Source organism: Megalobrama amblycephala, linkage group LG8 (genome assembly GCF_018812025.1).
Source record: "Megalobrama amblycephala isolate DHTTF-2021 linkage group LG8, ASM1881202v1, whole genome shotgun sequence".
NCBI lineage: Eukaryota > Metazoa > Chordata > Actinopteri > Cypriniformes > Xenocyprididae > Megalobrama > Megalobrama amblycephala.
The window spans coordinates 32,044,324-32,062,666 of record NC_063051.1 but is presented as its reverse complement, the minus strand read 5'-3'; the positions used below and the strand labels follow the sequence as shown (position 1 = coordinate 32,062,666).

The 18,343-nt window shown below is 35.8% G+C and overlaps 3 protein-coding genes across 6 annotated transcripts in view; all 3 read left to right on the top strand.

The window, feature by feature from the left end:
- LOC125274321 (caspase-8-like) overlaps nucleotides 1-7,150 on the top strand; it is a 28,796-nt gene extending 21,646 nt beyond the window's left edge. The window contains exon 10 of the mRNA XM_048200593.1: nucleotides 6,895-7,150. Coding sequence (XP_048056550.1) covers nucleotides 6,895-7,024 — 130 coding nt within the window. The 3' untranslated portion in view covers nucleotides 7,025-7,150. The remainder of the gene's footprint in view (nucleotides 1-6,894) is intronic.
- Nucleotides 4,684-8,755, top strand: LOC125274324 (caspase-8-like). 2 transcript variants are annotated; one of them, XM_048200598.1, is made up of 2 exons: nucleotides 4,684-5,228; nucleotides 8,595-8,755. In XM_048200598.1, the coding sequence occupies exons 1-2, from the start codon at nucleotides 4,699-4,701 to the stop codon at nucleotides 8,653-8,655; spliced, it is 591 nt and encodes a 196-aa protein (XP_048056555.1). In that variant the 5' UTR covers nucleotides 4,684-4,698; the 3' UTR covers nucleotides 8,656-8,755. The 2 variants fall into 2 exon arrangements, with proteins under 2 accessions (XP_048056555.1, XP_048056553.1); XM_048200596.1 differs by having other exon boundaries at nucleotides 8,568-8,755.
- Nucleotides 8,756-9,843: 1,088 nt separating this feature from the next.
- On the top strand, nucleotides 9,844-17,041 carry casp8l1 (caspase 8, apoptosis-related cysteine peptidase, like 1). 3 transcript variants are annotated; one of them, XM_048200590.1, is made up of 6 exons: nucleotides 9,844-10,334; nucleotides 10,629-10,748; nucleotides 13,575-13,695; nucleotides 13,781-13,903; nucleotides 14,269-14,776; nucleotides 15,714-17,041. In XM_048200590.1, the coding sequence occupies exons 1-6, from the start codon at nucleotides 10,329-10,331 to the stop codon at nucleotides 15,853-15,855; spliced, it is 1,020 nt and encodes a 339-aa protein (XP_048056547.1). In that variant the 5' UTR covers nucleotides 9,844-10,328; the 3' UTR covers nucleotides 15,856-17,041. The 3 variants fall into 3 exon arrangements, with proteins under 3 accessions (XP_048056547.1, XP_048056548.1, XP_048056546.1); XM_048200591.1 differs by having other exon boundaries at nucleotides 10,610-10,748; XM_048200589.1 differs by having other exon boundaries at nucleotides 9,844-10,748.
- The last annotated feature ends 1,302 nt before the right edge of the window (nucleotides 17,042-18,343 follow it).

Genomic DNA, 18,343 nt, shown 5'->3' with positions numbered 1-18,343 from the left:
GATGACCTGTTGGAGGTCATAACTATCCAGGTACTCTCTTCTTGTCAGATAGAGGAACTAAGGGCTGCTGTGCAAAAAGATGTCACATGCCAACAGCTCTCTGATATGATCAGCAAGGGTTGGCCAGCTACCTCAAAAGAACTTCCATACTGCTTGCGTCCTTTCTTCTCAATGAGAGATGAGCTGACCGTTCAGGAAGATTTGCTGCTTCGTGGGGAAAGATTTATCATCCCATCCACACAGCAAACGTTCTATGTTGCTCAACTACATCAGGGCCATCCCGGCATCACAGCTACTAAGCGCAGAGCAAAGGAAACGATGTAATGGCCATCAATGTACTGTGATATTGACTCTGAAATCTCTCGCTGTGCACCCTGCAACGCACTCCAATCCCATCAAACAAAAGAACCCCTACAGCTGCATGACATCCCGGATCTTCCATGGTCGTTCACTGCTGCTGACCTGTTCGATTGGCATGGAAAAACATATTTGGTCCTTGTGGATCCTTTCTCTGGCTGGTTTGAGCTAGACCACCTTCCAGATATGAGGAGTGTCACAGTCATTGCAAAGCTAAAAAGACATTTCTCAGTACATGGTGTCCCACATACTCTCATGACTGATAATGCTGCTCAGTTTGTGTGCAACGAGTTTTCAGATTTTGCGCACACATGGGACTTTAAGCATATTCGCAGCAGCCCTCGCTATCCTCAGTCCAATGGGCTGGCTGAGCATGCAGTCAGATCTGCCAAGCACCTTCTGGAAAAATGCTACCGTGACAATACTGACATCCATGCTGCCCTTCTTCATCTTCGGAATCTTCCCCGGGATGCCTTACCTTCCCCTGCACAAAGACTGTTTTACAGGCAAACAAGGACCTTCCTCCCAGTGACCACGGCCATGCTTCACCCTGTTGTCCAAACTAACTTGAAAGAAGCACTCACAAAACAAAGAATGAGGGGAAAAGACAGAAATGCACATCAGCTACCTGCTCTGAAAAACTGTCAGAATGCAAACAGAACATGGTTTTGACAGACTCGCAATTGTAAATTCCCCTGCACAGCACCAAATGTAGTCACATCACAGGGTACCAAGTACATCAGGAACAGACGACACCTCCTCCAGGTCTCTGAACCTCTCCCGGATGACTCTGAGGAAGATCTCCCATTACTGACAAATGCTGGAGCTCTCACAACACCATCCAATGAAGAGGAGCCCATGCAACAGCCTCAGTCCCCTAAAGTGGGTTGTGACACTGACACAGACAACAAGTGTTCACTGGTGACTCGTTCTGGAAGAGTCAGCCGCCCTAACCAACGTTACGAAGATTATGTTTTGACCTGATTGATATGTGTTATGCAAATCTAGTTCGTTATTACTCTTATTCAAGCATTATGTAATTTTGGTGCAGAAACGTTTCCCTTATTGCACTTATTCTTTGTTATCAGATGTCTTGTTCTTGATTGTATTTATTTTCGTTGCTATGTTTTCACTAGTTTGCCTACCTCTGGAAGAAGGGGGATGTTGCATTATGTGTGGTTTCACTTTAAGTCACGGCCTCATGTGGATGACGTCATAAGGCATGACTGAAGATAGAGGCGCGTGAAATAAAAGAGAACACGGTGGTTTTGGATCAAGACTGATTCGATGTGATTCTTTTTACAACAAAAACATACAAACCCTTTTTGTTTTGCTAACATAACTGCATAAATGCATTTTATTATTTACATTTAGTGTTGTTGTTTTTTACCCTGCTTTCCATGACTGTATCCCAATAGAATGACAATCCTTTTTTGGGGTTGTTGAGAACCACACATCTACAGCTTATATCTGCAGTGAACATTTTCACATAAATTAACATTGTCGAAATGAAGAGCTTTTGAAAATAACAGTTAATAATAGTTGTAGTCACATTCCAATACAGAGTGTAATGATAAATATACTGCAATTTAATGCAATATAATGTTTCTCTTCCCTCCTCTTGCCACCAACACACCAGATGCCAATAGAGAGAGGAGATGAACGTAAGTTGTTATACATTGCTTAACACAACATTATACACAACATGAATGGTCTTTCTAAATGTATCTGTCTTCCACCTTATATACTTTTTCTTAGGGAGGAGAGGCTCTTCTGTTGCCTCGCTTGACGCCGATTCAGACCCTGTACCCACGGTAAAAGAAAGTTTGATTACTTTTTATTCCTAATAGTTTCATTGTTAAAAGTCCCCATGTAGTCAATCATTTTGAAACTCACCAAAATGAAATGTTTACACTTTTTTTTTTTCCAGTGAAAAAAATGATTCATGCCTTAAAATAGAATGTAACTCTACACCCTTGCTTCAATTAGTATACGCGGACATTGATTATGCAAATTAGCCCCGCCTCCACGCACTCACACCAGCTCAGAGATCCTCTTGGTCAACCTTACTGTAGTAAACACTGCACAATGACAAGTGGAAATACTGGTTTAATTCAGCCAGAGGCCTGTATGTTTGAACCAGAAACTGATTCAGAAGAAGAAGTGGAAGAGTGAATTATACAGGCTTGCATTCATGTTGATGCATCAGAATGATAATGCGGACACATAATGGTAATTAATTTGATTAGCATTTCCTTGACTATTTTATCAAACAGCTAATAATGTATTGCTAATGTTACACAAACCATGTTCACGTTCTTCATCTCAGAGTCAGACAGCTGCCTTCTAACAATCAGCATCTTTAGAAAAGATCTGAACAACTCAGAACGTCAGTGGAGAAAGGCATATAGTTCATCATAACGTCGTAATATACATCATATACATAATTCACCCTCTATATTGCTAAATGTACCCGATTTTTCATATTAACAGGAAAATATACCAGGATAACCTGGCTTCTCTTGAGACTCCCCTGCTTCACAATTGCAGCATAGTAATGATATGCTAAAGCCCGCCCGCACTTTGACGTGATTGATTGCGATTTCAAACCACTTTTTTTCACTGTAGTTTTAAGGAGAAAATACTCAGCAATGGTGATGACTTATGAATTTGAACATGGTTTGTCTTAAAGCATATTAAAAATACCACATAGACATATGAACAACTTGTTTTTCACCACAAGGGGTCTTTAAATTATAGTTGAATGAGAAACTATTCGATGCACCATTGCTATAGATGATGTGGCTTACAGTTCTATAGTTTCACACTACTATGAAAATTACAAACAAGGTATCGGGCAACACTTCTGGATTCTTCTGGATCCTGGTGAAGAGCGCTTCATTTAAATTAAACTGAAAATGAACAAAAAGTTGTGTGGGTGGGTTTGAAACACTGTTTTCAAAAGATAATGGATTATTTCATGAGGATTGGTGAATCAGTACACATCCAGGATTTCACATCATTTGATTAGTTTATGGATCAGGGTCATTATGATCGACTGTTTTAAAGGATTAGTTCACCTCAGAATGAAAATGTCTGATAATTTACTCACCCCCATGTCATCCAAGATGTCCATGCCTTTCTTTCTTCAGTTGAAAAGAAATGAAGGATTCTGAGGAAAACATTTCAGGATTTTTCTCCATATAGTGGACTTCACTGGGGTCCAATGGGTTGAAGGTCCAAATGTCAGTTTCAGTGCAGCTTCAAAGAGCTCTACATGATCCCAGACGAGGAATAAGAGACTTATCTAGAGAAATGATCTGTCATTTTCTAAAAATTATATACTTTTTAACCACAAATGCTCATCTTGCACTGCTATGCGATGTGCATTACATAATCATGTTGGAAGTACCGCGGTAGGGCGAAAAACTCCATCTTATTTTCTCCTCCAAATTCAAAATGATCCGACATAAATTTTTTTTTACTTTTTTTGTAAAGGGCATTTAACTTAGTCTTTGCAATTTCGCTTTGTAAACACTTGCTCGGTACTTTCTTCCTCTTCCTTTGTTCCATTGTTTCCAACATGATTAATGCGTAATGTGTGGCGCATTGCAGAGCAGTGCAAGACAAGCATTTGTGGTTAAAAAGTATATACATTTTGATGGTTTCTCTAGATAAGACTCTTATTCCTCGTCTGGGATCATGTACAGCTCTTTGAAGCTGCACTGAAACTGACATTTGGACCTTCAACCCGTTGAACCCCAGTGAAGTTCATTATATGGAGAAAAATCCTGGAATTATTTCCTCAAAAACCTTAATTTCTTTTCAAATGAAGAAAGAAAGACATGAACATCTTGGATGACATGGAGGTGAGTAAATTATCAGGAAATTTTAATTCCGAAGTGAACTAATCCTTTAATTGAACCCATTAGTCCCGCAGCTGACAGATTTGAACTTCTTCATCAAGGCACATACTCTAATCACAAATGGCTGTTTTTAATTTCCATAGTGCCACCGCTGTGACAAATATATGATTTAACAACAGATTTCTATTAATAAAATGTATGTATGTTGCGTACTGGCTATTTGTGAAATGATATAAAAATAAAAAATGTAATTTTAATGTGATTTGCTTTGCATTCATCAGATTCCAGAGTCAGATACAGAATATTACAGCCTGACTCAACGGCCTCTTGGATACTGTCTAATCATCAACAACTACAACTTTGAAGAAAGGACCTCACATCTCAACCGAAAAGGCACTGAGAAGGATAAAGGTATTTTGGTATTAACTTTTTTTTTTTAAATTTCATATGCATTCCTTAAAATTGTGACTTCTAAATGAACTTTCTCTCTGTCTCTGTAGATGCTCTTTCCCGATTGTTTAAGAAAATGCATTTTATAGTTAAGGTGCTGGATGATCTGACAGCCTCAGATATAAAAGATGCGATGAAGAATTTTGCAAAAAAGGATCATACTCGAATGGGCGCTTTTGTCTGCTGTGTCCTCTCGCACGGAGAGAAAGGCGCTGTGTTGGGCGTAGATGCTAAACCAGTTGAAATCCATGAACTCACACTGCCTTTTGCTGAATGTCACACACTAACAAGCAAACCCAAGCTTTTCTTCATTCAAGCCTGCCAAGGAAGAGAGGCCCAGAACGGTGTATGGACAGCAGATGGACAAGGGAACGATACAGAAGAAGGAACATTTGAGGAAGATGATTATAATCCTGCATTGCGCAAGGTTCCCATAAAAGCTGATTTCCTAATCGGAATGGCCACAGTAGAGCATTACCAGTCCTTTCGCCACATTAAAGATGGGTCTATCTATATCCAGGAGCTCTGTAGACAGCTGGAGTTATTCTGCCCCAGGTGAGTTAAAAACACTGAATGAAAAATATTCATTGGAATTCTCAGATGTGCCTTTGTTGGGTCTGTAGAAATTCATATTCCAGTTCTGTGATGTTTACTTTGCAGTCTTTAGTTTCCACCAGTTTGACCCATTTATGCAGATTAAGAAAGCCTATTCATACATACACCTCCAGTGAAAAATTTGGGGTTAGTTTTTAAAGAAAATAATATATTTATTCAGCAAAGACATATTAAATTAAACTAAAGAGATAGTATGGACATGTTAAAATGTTACAAATATGTTATATATCAAATAGATTCTGTCTTTTTTTAAATTTCTATTTAAAATCCTTAAGAAATGTATCACGGTTTCCACAAAAATATTAAGCAGCACAGCTGTTTTCAACATTCATAAAAATAGGAAATATTTCTTGAGCACCAAATCAGCGTAGAATGTTTGGATTAAACAGGAGTAATGGCTGTTGAAAATGTAGCTTAAAAAAATTTGCTTCCTTTTTAGTTGTTATTTTGAATTACAGTAATATTTCACAATATTACTGTTTTTTTTTATCAAATAAATGCAGCATTGGTGAGCATTCAAGAAGCATACAATGACTGACCATGAATACACCTTTTCTATGAGTGCATTATTAAAAGTAAAAGATTGATGTTGTTTTTTTTTTGTTTTTTTACCACATATTTATGAATTATATCACAACGCTGCATATTTATGAATCACTATTTTGATTAATAATAAAGCTTTGTAAAGCTCTGAAGCAGTGTTTTGAAATCAGCCCATCACTATATTGCTGAAAAGTCATTATTTAGTTTTTTTTGCCACATAAGAAGTATTCTCGTCGCTTTATAATATTAAGAAGATATAACCACCGAACTCACATGAACTGATTTAAATATGTTTTTAGTACCTTTATGGATCTACCAAGTACCATTGCTGTGAATGCAGGCCTTACTGAGCCACCGGATTTAATCAAAATATCTTAATTTGTGTTCTGAAGATGAACGAAGGTCTTACAGGTTTAGAACAACATGAGGATGAGTAATTAATGATATTATTTTCATTTTTGTGTGAACTAACCCTTTAATACTAGGTGGAAACAGGGCCTGAGTTAACTCCAGCCAGCCCGTGACATTTACTTGAAAGTTTAGTTCACCCAAAAATGAAAATTATCCCATGATTTACTCACACTCAAGCCAGATTTGAAGCCCAACAAAGTAATCCATATGGCTCCAGGGGGTTAATAAAGGACTTCTGAAGTGAAGCGATGAGTTTTTGTAAGAAAAATATTCATATTTAAAGCTTTATTAACTATAATAACTAGCTTCCGGCAGACGGCTGTATGCATCATTTGCAGTGGAAGAGTAATGGAAGAGTATGTTCATCTGCCAGACGCCCCCCTACACACTGTGCCCCTTTTCTGTCTTATGTTTACCCCAAAATACCCCACAGGCAAAAGAGTTACACCTTAATCCATTGGTGTTCTTGGTGTCATGTGTTACTTCAGAAAAATGTTGGTCTACAATGTTTGATCACCTTTTTTGTCAAATACTTTTTTGTCTTTAAAGAGACACTGCCTCCCTCAAAATGAGAAAATGCTCCTGTTGAATATTCATGGTTTAATTTAGATGGATACATAGTAAAGTCTGCTTGTCTGCTTTTTTCTGATAGAAATGAGGATATCTTATCCATCCTCACAAAAGTAAACCGTGAAGTGAGCACCAAAGTTTTGAAAGGCCGCAAGCAGATGCCTGAACCTCGATATACCCTCACCAAGAAGCTGGTTCTTCCCATGGACTGAAGCTTTTGATTGACTTCTGTATGACTGGATTCACGCTGGACAAGAGTCCATTATTCCGTTACTCAGTCTCTATATTAATCTTTCAGGGACCATCTTTGGTACTATAGATTCATATTGATCTCGCTGTCTCTGTGAGTTCTGGTCTTAATTATTAAAGACATTTTTTTTTAGTTAAACTTTACTGAACAGATTTCTATGATCTTGTTTAAACTATGCCATTTAGGAGTAATAAAACATTTATATTTGATACTGGGCACAAATATTTTTAAAACTATAATGTTAAGTGTGATGCCGATTTTATATCAGCAGTCTAAATGATCTAGTTTTCAATTCTGTTACAGATCTTTTGATGTTTCTGGATTAACTAAAAACCAGAGAGTTTAAAGTTGTTAAAGACCTTAACATTGATATATCTGATGTACATAAAAGAATGCAATAATTAAATATTCTTAAGAGTGTCTTTTTTAATTTAATTTCCCCTGCAAATTCTTATGTTAGTATAATGTTTTGCATCATAAAACAGAAAACTGACGCTGTAATGTACTATAGATGATTTTCCCCATTATTATGTTATTACATTTTAACTGCATACATGTTCTTTCTGTTAAAATACATGTGTACAAGAACACCAAAAAACTTTCCATAACTTATATTAATATACATCATCTTTTTATTTATTTATTTATTTATTTTTAAAAAGGTCCCAAACCATCCCCAAGAGATCTTATATCTATTCCTTAAAACAAAAGTTATCTTTCCCATTGATATATTATTACTGTTTCTTTCAGACAACGTCCTATATTTGGTACGCAAATACTTTTCCAATATAAAGAAATAAGCCATGGGTTAAAAACAACCCAAGTTGGGTTGAAAATGGACAAACCCAACGATTGGGTTGTTTTAACCCAACTATTGTTTAAAAATGACTGTATTGCTGGCTTAAAATGAACCCAAAATAGGTTGGAAATTAAAAATCAGACACATAATTATGAGCCAACAATAATAATCAAAAGGTTAACATTTATTAATAAGCAACTTAATAAATGTTTATTGTTTAATCATTATTCATTAAACTAATTAACAAATGTTCATTTGTTAAATATTCAATAAATGTTCTTTTCCAACATATTTTGGGTGCATTTTAAGCAATATAGTAATTTTTTAAACAATAGTTGAGTTAAATAATACTACCCAGCAAGTTGGGCAAACATTGAACCCAACCACTGGGTTAAATATATGTTCCTTTTTAAAAACTTGATTTTGAATGAAATAATAATCAAAAACAAAAAGGTCAGTGGGGGTGGATGAAACATTTTGTCCGTGCTATCTTTTATTTTCAAAGCATAAATGTAAAAGTTTAAATTACATCTTTTACAATTAAACAGTTGTTCAAATTAAATCTTTTTAGTTTTTAAATTATATATTTAAAGTCTTAATAAATCAAATCATTGACATTTCATTTATCAGTGTATGTGTAAAAATGTCTCAAATATACCATGTTTATTCTTTTGTTATTTTGATTCTTGATTCTTTTTGGTTCTAGAAACTTGTTCCTTTCTCATTTGCGCAGGAAGATTAGAGATGAGCTGGAATGCGGATGCTGTCACACCGCTCATGTGACCCTCATGTGACCCAAAAATTACCCTCAGGACTTCCAATTTGCACGGTTAAAGTTCAAAAATCATCAATTTGTTCCACCCTACAAATGACCCACAGGTCAACACCATAGGTATTTCATAGGACATTCATAACCAATGTCAAAGGTCAACTTTTGGGGGGAGGGGATATATCCCATGGGCTAATATCATATGTCATAAAGGTCAGAGGTCAAAGGTCAGGTCATCCATCAAACTTTGACACATGCTGTAGTATACTTACTACTATTACTACTACTACTGTTTTTTTCATACCTCCCAGAGGACTACTAAGGTGCATTGCTGCCACCTACAGTACTGGAGTGTGAAACAGATTAGTGGGGGAAAAAAACAGGTGATGACTGCGTGCGTGGCGGGTGGTGGGCCGGCCCATCGGCCGTCCTGGAGTACCGGCTGTTCTGTGATTCTCCAGATCACACAGATGGCCAGTCCGCCCCTGCTGTTTTTTATACCCCCAGAGAACTACTAAGAACTATATATACAGATTCATAATTAATGTGAATAATGCATAATGTATAATTAATTCTAAAGTACGTAAAGGTCATTGTAACCCACTAGTAATGACTGAAGTATTGACCAAATCCTTCAGAAGGAATTACTAATTATTTGGATCAGTATTCTAAAGTGAGAAACATGATAACTCTCTAGAAACTACTGGAGTCATTGTAAACTTTTGAGGTTAAAGTATTGGATAGTATTGGATAGTAATAACTCAAGAGTTATAACATAACTCTAAAGTAACTACTACTTATTTGGATCAGTATTCTAAAGTGAAGATCATGGTAACCCACTAGTAATTGTTTAAGTGTTACCAAATACATCAGAAGGAATTACTGTACAAAAACTGTACAAAAACCTCAAAAGTTTACAATGACTTCAGTAGTTACTAGAGAGTTATCATGTTTCTCACTTTAGAATGTGATCCAAATAATTAGTAATTCCTTCTGAAGGATTTGGTAATACTTCAGTCATTACTAGTGGGTTACCATGACCTTCACTTTATAATTAATTATACATTCATGTTAATTATGAACCTGTATACTAGTAGTTCTTAGTTCTCTGGGAGGAATGAAAAAACAGTAGTTACCTTCAACTGAGCACTATTATTTACTAATTCATTAATCAGAGTTTCTTGTTAGTTAATAGTAGTTACTAGTTAGTGTGTAATAATGCATTATTAATTTGTTCCTATGTAGTTATTCATTAATGAAGGATCAGTATTCTCTTCAGGTTTATAGCTACATCTATGGTGATAAACTGTAAGCTTAATAGAAAGTAAGAATAGAAAGTATTTTCCAGACAATATTGCTAGCATTTTTTTTACTGTAACATTTAGTTAAGAAAGGGGTCCCTCGCAAAGGGAACATCATATTTAGGCGTCCGTGGCATCAAAAGGTTTAAAAACCTTTGCCCTAGAGTTCGCTGTCATGTTATTATTTATGACGGCCATTTAATTTTCTCTCGAGGGCGGAGATTCCCGGGCTCTGCTGTCTGCGCGCTCTCTCTTTCATTTCTCTGCTCTCTGCAGTCCACTCGGTTAATCCGTGCACTGCACACCTGTGCCCACAGACTATTAGCCCATCAAAATATTCTCCTTCTAGACTGATCTGCACTGTTTATTCAGGCAATTTAGCTCTTTTCTCGAGTTGATGGAGGTGAGTGCTTAGTGTTTATGTGAGTGCATGTTCATGTTTATGTACATTTCAAAAGCCCGCGAAGAGAAAGTAACTTCCTGCTTTTAAAAGTCTGTTCGCGGGCTTTTGAAAAGCAGTGCTTTTCTTTGTACTCTACCACACAGAACTGACGCATGCACCAACACTTGATTTTTTTACGTTCTAAATTTGTTGCATATTTTGGTTTTTAAACCCGTGTATTATATAATTGTTGTTGTTGTGTGGATGTACAAACATACGATTCTGTCTCATTACAGTCCTTTTAATTACTCTCAGATGGATGAAACTGGAATTTTCAGCAACTATAAAAAAACAAGTCAGGCTTCCAAGAATGGGCAAGAGAAGGGCAAAGCATCAGAATTAAAGAAAAAGAAAGCTGTTAGGAGGAATTCACAAGTAAGTATTACATTTAGTATGGAAGCTTGTTTCTGGCACTAAATAAAATAATTAAAAAGGTAATTCTGACTTTTTATTCTTGAATTTTACTTGCAATTGCAAGATTTAAAGTCAGAATTGTGTGATATAAAGTCACAATTGCATGATATAAAATCAAAATTGCATGATATAAAGTCACAATTGCGAGTTATAAAGTCACAATTGCGTGATATAAAGTTACAATTGCGAGTTACAAAAGTCACAATTGCGTGTTATAAAGTCACAATTCCGTGATATAAAGTCACAATTGCATGATATAAAATCACAATTGCGTGATATAAAGTCACAATTGCAAGTTATAAAGTCACAATTGCGTGATATAAAGTCACAATTGCGTGATATAAAGTCACAATTGCGAGTTATAAAGTCACAATTGCGTGATATAAAGTCACAATTGCGTGATATAAAGTCACAATTGCGAGTTATAGTCACAATTGCGTGATATAAAGTCACAATTGCGTGATATAAAGTCACAATTGCGTGATATAAAGTCACAATTGCGAGTTATAAAGTCACAATTGCGTGATATAAAGTCACAATTGCGTGATATAAAGTCACAATTGCGAGTTATAGTCACAATTGCGTGATATAAAGTCACAATTTCGTGATATAAAGTCACAATTGTGTGATATAAAATCACAATTGCATGATATAAAATCAAAATTGCATGATATAAAGTCACAATTACGAGTTATAAAGTCACAATTGCGTGATATAAAGTCAGAATTGCGAGTTATAAAGTCACAATTGCGAGTTATAGTCACAATTGCGTGATATAAAGTTACAATTGCGAGTTACAAAAGTCACAATTGCGTGATATAAAGTCACAATTGCGAGTTATAAAGTCACAATTGCGTGATATATAGTCACAATTGCGTGATATAAAGTCACAATTGCGAGTTATAGTCACAATTGCGTGATATAAAGTCACAATTGCGTGATATAAAGTCACAATTGCGAGTTATAAAGTCACAATTGCGTGATATAGACACAATTGCATGATATAAAATCACAATTGCGTGATATAAAATCACAATTGTGTTATAGAAAGTCACAATTGCGAGTTATAAAGTCACAATTGCGTGACATAAAGTCACAATTGCGTGATATAAAGTCACAATTGCGTGATATAAAGTCACAATTGCGTGATATAAAGTCACAATTGCGAGTTATAAAGTCACAATTGCGTGATATAAAGTCACAATTGCGTGATATAAAATCACAATTGCATGATATAAAGTCACAATTGCGAGTTATAAAGTCACAATTGCGTGATATAGTCACAATTGTGAGTTATAAAGTCACAAATGCGTGATATAAAGTCACAATTGCGAGTTATAAAGTCAATTGCGTGATATAAATTCAAAATTGCGTGATATAAAGTCACAATTGCGTGATATAAAGTCACAATTGCCAGATATAAAGTCACAATTGCGTGATATAAAGTCACAATTGCAAGTTATAAAGTGATATAAAGTCAGAATTGTGTTATATAAAGTCAGAATTGTGTGATAGTCACAATTGCGTGATATAGTCAGAATTTTTTTCTCGCAATTGGCAGTTTTTAATACACAATTCTAACTTAATCTCACAATTCTGACTTTTTTCTCAGAATTGCAAGATGTAAACTCAATTGCGAGTTATAAAGTCAGAATTGCAAGTTATAAAGTCACAATTATGTGATATAAAATCACAATTGCGTGATATAAAGTCACAATTGCGAGTTATAAAGTCACAATTGCGTGATATAAAGTCACAACTGCGTGAAATAGTTACAATTGCGAGTTATAAAGTCACAATTGCGAGATATAAAGTCACAATTGCGTGATATAAAGTCACAATTGCGTGATATAAAGTCACAATTGCGAGATATAAAGTCACAATTGCGTGATATAAAGTCACAATTGCGTGATATAAAGTCACAATTGCGTGATATAAAGTCAGAATTGGGAGTTATAGTCAGAATTGCGTGATATAAAGTCACAATTGCGTGATATGAAGTCACAATTGCGAGTTATAAAGTCACAATTGCGTGATATAAAGTCACAATTGCGTGATATAAAGTCACAATTGCAAGATGTAAACTCAATTGCGAGTTATAAAGTCACAATTATGAGATATAAAATCACAATTGCATGATATAAAGTCACAATTGCGTGTTATATTCAGAATTTTTTTCTCGCAATTGGCAGTTTTTAATATGCAATTCTAACTTAATCTCACAATTCTGACTTTTCTCAGAATTGCAAAATATAAATACAATTGCGAGTTATAAAGTTAGAATTGCAAGATATAGTCGCAGGTTTTTCTCGCAATTGCGAGTTTTTAACACGCAATTCTGACTTTTTTCTCAGAATTACAAGATACAAACAATTGCATGATATCAGAAGTCAGAATTGTGTTATAAAGTCAGAATTTCGAGATTCTTTTGTTCTTTTGTTCGAGATTCATGTTAAGTTTTTAACATGCAATTCTGGCTTTATAACTAGTAATTCTGACTTTATATCACACAATTCTGACTTTATATCTCACAATTCTGACTTTATAACTCGCAATTGTGAGTTCATATCTCGCAATTCTGAGAGAAAAAAAGTCAGAATTGTGAGATAAAAAGTCGCAATTAACTTTTTTATTTTTTATTTCATGGGGGAAACAAGCTTCCATACTAAAGCCTAAATGTCCTGTTATTTAGATTAGGTACATGCTGTTTGAGAAAATTATGTTTTTGAACAATTATTACATTGTATTATATCATTAATAGTATTTTTCTATTTTTATGTCATGTAGGGAGCCAAAGAAAACAACAAGTGTGTTCAAAAGACTTTACCTAATTTACCTAAAAGAAAGCGGGAGCCCCTTCAATCCACCAGCAATATTCCTGACCATTACCCTAAAAAGAAGCATGCAGGTAAGTCATTTACAATCTGTTTTATATTAGCAAACCAGAATATTAGCCATGCATAGCCTTCTCCTAACCCGTCTATATTTTACAGTGACAAAACAGGAGGAATTTTATTCCATGTCACATAGACCTCTTGGGTATTGTTTGATCATCAACAACTATAACTTTGGGAACACGTCACTTGGAAACCGAAAAGGGACAGAGAAAGATAAAGGTACATTTTCTTACATTCACGTGCCCTCGTAATCTTTAATAAAAATAACTTCCCCTCCCTCTTACAACGACATATCTTCTCTTTACCAATGATGCGTTTACCAGCATGAGGGTGGGGCAACCTGTCACTCACATGAGATCACAGCAATAGCAAACCATAACCATCCAATCAATTCCCAATAGACAAAATCATGTCCCGTCCTACATTTTTTTTTGTTCGAGAAGCTGTTACTCAGCTATACATCGCAATATGAAAGAAAAGACTATAACAACTTCTGTTTCATGCCGACTTTAACATAGTCTACTACTGAATGTCAAACATGGTTTTATGGTGACGACTTAACTGTACTTTACTTTGTCTCCTAGATGATCTCACCAGAGTGTTTGAGAACATGTTCTTCAAAGTTGAGGTGCGGGATGATTTGCAAGCAAAGGATATTCGAAATGTGATAAAGGAGTTTGCAGAGAGGGATCACTCTCAAATGGATGCTTTTGTCTGCTGCGTCCTCTCCCATGGAGAGAAAGGGTCTGTTCTGGGAATAGATGGAGACCAAGTTCCGATCTGTGAACTCACACAGCCTTTTGCTGAATGTCACACACTAGCATGCAAGCCCAAGCTTTTCTTCATTCAGGCCTGTCAGGGTAATAAGGCCCAGCAAGGTTTGTGGATGACTGATGGACATGAGAGCACCACAGAAGAAGGAACATTTGAGGAGGATTCTCAGGATACTGCAGCATTCCAGAGTATCCCTAAAAGTGCTGATTTCCTCATTGGAATAGCATCAGTGGAGCACTGCAAATCTTACCGCCATGTAAAAAATGGATCTGTCTTTATCCAGGAGCTCTGCAAGCAGCTGGAAGATGGCTGTCCAAGGTGAGTTAAGTGCATGATTTGATTAGGTTTCTTCTATTTTCACATATATTCCTGTCGTAATTGCAGCGGTGTGCTGAAAGCCGGTGATGGGCCGCTGTTCGGCGGGAGAGCTGCTCTGCGTTTCTCATAGCCAAAAGATATCTTGACAGGCTCCTTATAACCTGCACATAAACAAACAGTACAGAGTTCTGAGAACATATTTTAACATCCAAATTAATAATATTCAGTATTATAACAAATAAAAATCAGTTTATTCAAGGAAAAAGACATTTCCATCCTGCAAGAGGACCGATGCTGACTGACACATTCAGCTCACTCACATCTCATCTCTGTATATTGCATTGCATTAAATAAAATGATTAACAGCACTGTAAAGATTTTATAAACAAAATAAATGTATACAAACAATTATTTCACTGAACAAAGCACCAGGTCAGAGGCGTTGAGATCTGCTATCCTGACGAGGATGCAAAAGGCTCATGCTCTGTGTAACCCAACAGCTGGGCTGCTGTAGTAAAGACACCGCTGGGTTGTTGCGTCAGAGAGCGGGTGGGGAGGAGTGCATTGTTTCAACTGTCAGGTGAGATTGACCAGCCTCTAACCCAACAGCTGCTGGCTAGATTACACAAAAACTACCCAACCATGGAAAAAATAACCCAAAAATATGACCCAACAGGCTCAATGTTTGGGTAGAAAAAACAACCCAGCATTTTTTAAAGTGCGTGAATAAAAAGCCTATTTGCACTTGGTGTTAACATCCAGTTTGAGTTTATCAAAAGTAGTGCAATGCATCTTGAAAACACATTGTGGTCTGATCAGTCACATCACCATCTAAGTTTGGGAATGCATATGGCCACACTGCATTTGTAAACACTAATGTTTTAAAGAGTAGGACGACCTACTCATGTAACTAATTTTTTATCTCTTTTTTTGGCAGGAATAAGGACATAAACTCTATTTTGACAAAGGTGAATAGAGCAGTGAGCTCCCAAACTTTTCAGCGTTTCAAGCAGATGCCTGAGGTTCGCTACACTTTAACCAAAACACTGGTCCTTCCCATGATGAAGCAAGTCTCCTGATTGGCTGCAGCATGACAATCTGGCATCTATTCTAAAAGACATGGTCAGACTCAAAGCACAAAGATGAGCGGTTTGTACTTTGTTACTTCTGCATTTATGTCAACATTTATGTAGTGCTGTAGTGCATGACACTGACAACACCAAGGTCATAGGTTTGATTCTCAGGGAATTTATTAATTGATATCTATCTATCTATCTATCTATCTATCTATCTTGTGGGAAAAAAGTGCCTTTTGTAATACAGGGTTTCATCTGTTTTTCATTTTTCATATATATTACCTGAATGTTGCCCTCGAGAATCAATTATAAGTGCGTTGAGCTGGACAATGTATTTTAATTCTTAAGGATTGTGTTTTTGCACTGTTTTTTTATTCATTTATTCATTTTATATCAGATAAATTTTATAGTGCTGTTTGATCTGATGGGTTAAAAAAAGAAGCACTTCAGGTCCTTATTATGTTGTTTTCCTGGAAGACGAGTAATAATGGTTTGATGTTATGACCATTAGTTAATGATTGACCTCATTTATGATAGCACTGCTTCATTTTAATAACTAGCTGACAATCATCAGAGGCATAGGACGGCTCTGAGATGAGGTTAAATTAATTGGAGAGATAAGTAAAGTAAGATAAAATTATTTTTGTAAATGTATTTTTGATGAGCATTAATTACTAAGCCAAAGGAATGAGTGTCGTGAATAGTGTGAATTAGGAGCATTCGGTTAAACGTATTATACTTTAAAACAATTACTTCAAGAAAGACATGACAAATGCTTTCTTTCCAAAATAATTTTTTGCTGACATATTTTATCACTTAATGTGATTGAATACTCTAGTCTAGTCTAATATAGCCAATTATTAGCACTGGACCCAAACTGTAGTTTGTAGCAATTACAGTGTATTTATAATTACCATGTCAATTCTGGAAACGTGCTTTGTGAAGCCTACATTTGACAAACTGTTTCTTTTGGTCCTATCCCATGGCATGTTTATGTGTTGTATTTTAATTGGATAATGTCAAGTATATTTCATTGTACATGAAGTAATGCACCTGGTTTTTGTATTGAAACAATTTTTATGACTTTTACATGCAAAAAAAAAAAAAAAAGTCTTTGTTACGGTTTGTGTAATATGAACTCATATGCAAAAGTGCTGTACAATAAACACCAGTTTGCCTTTAACTCAAACCCATATTGATGATGACCACTGATTTGAATATTGTTTCATGTCTCATGTTTAATTTTTAGTTTCATGTCTCAATAAATTGCTCGCCTCGCTTACTTTTTCAGATTAATCAGGTGGAAGAGGTTTAGAAACTGGTAATTTGAAAGTGAAAGAAAGAGACATTTTTAAGGGATAAGTATGGTAACCCATACTTGGAATTTGTCCTCTGCATTTAACCCATCTAAGTCAGTGCACACACATTAGGAGTAGTGAACACATAAACACCCGGAGCTGTGTGAAGCCATTTTCCTTTCCAAGCAATTGGGGGTTAGGTGCCTGGCTCAAGATCACCTCAGTTATTCTCTGCCTGTATTGAGAATCGAACCCGCAACCTTCGGGTTACCAGTCTGACTCCCTTACCATTAGGCCACAACTATAAAACTATTTAAAAAAAAAAAAACTATAAAATTATTTTATTATATACCAGTACATTTCCATGACTGTACCAGGTGATTGCTGATTAAAGACATTAATGAATTTTGATACATTCTGATGCAAACTTAGCTTATATTAGGTATGTTTTTTGCCTCCAATATAGTTCCTTATTTACATGTTTCAAATTAATGTTTGTGTGTACTTAGCATGACTATTAATTCATTAAAAATTTATAATAGTAATATTATATACAATACCATATTGCTATCACTGTGTAAAATTAATATTAAATTAATGTAACAGAACATAGTATGTTGCAACAATCCTTATAAAAAATACATTTTTAGGCATGATTGGGTTTCCAGTTTGTTTTATTATGCAATACATAGGCATTCATTTTATATTTCAAGCATGTTGTTTGTGCACTTAATGTAATAAACATCATACAATGTAGTGCAATAGCGGGAGAGACTCGATTTCTCATGACACCGCCTCTACTTCCGTGGATCTGCTACTCGGCTACCAACGAGAGGAATGTCTGCACCTCGTCTACTGACCACGATACAACCATTTATTTTTTCAAGTTGCATGTGATTGTCGTTTAAAGCAAGTCGTTTAAAAAGGTTGTGTGAACAAATGCATGGCTGTTGCTGACTATTTGAATCTAGCAGGTTTGGTGTCGTGTCGCAAATCCAATGACACTGGTAGTGACGATTCTCTCTGACCAATCAGTGATCTGCAGTGTTTACTCGTCACATTTTAGTATTGGTACGGCTCGCTTGGAACCTCAACTGAGGTGGTTCTATTTAAAGGATTAGTTCACTTTTAAAATGAAAATTACCCCATGATTTACTCACCCTCAAGCCATCCTAGATGCATATGACTTTCTT

What these genes read in the sequence shown, in the direction of transcription:
- LOC125274324 (XM_048200596.1), top strand. Translation starts at nt 4,699, where the DNA reads ATGAACTTTCTCTCTGTCTCTGTAGATGCTCTTTCCCGATTGTTTAAG. An exon ending in CTGGAGTTATTCTGCCCCAG is followed by an intron (nt 5,229 to 8,567) that starts GTGAGTTAAAAA and finishes TTTTGGTTCTAG; the next exon opens with AAACTTGTTCCTTTCTCATT.
- casp8l1 (XM_048200589.1), top strand. Translation starts at nt 10,578, where the DNA reads ATGTACAAACATACGATTCTGTCTCATTACAGTCCTTTTAATTACTCT. An exon ending in CTGTTAGGAGGAATTCACAA is followed by an intron (nt 10,749 to 13,574) that starts GTAAGTATTACA and finishes TATGTCATGTAG; the next exon opens with GGAGCCAAAGAAAACAACAA. An exon ending in AGGGACAGAGAAAGATAAAG is followed by an intron (nt 13,904 to 14,268) that starts GTACATTTTCTT and finishes TTTGTCTCCTAG; the next exon opens with ATGATCTCACCAGAGTGTTT.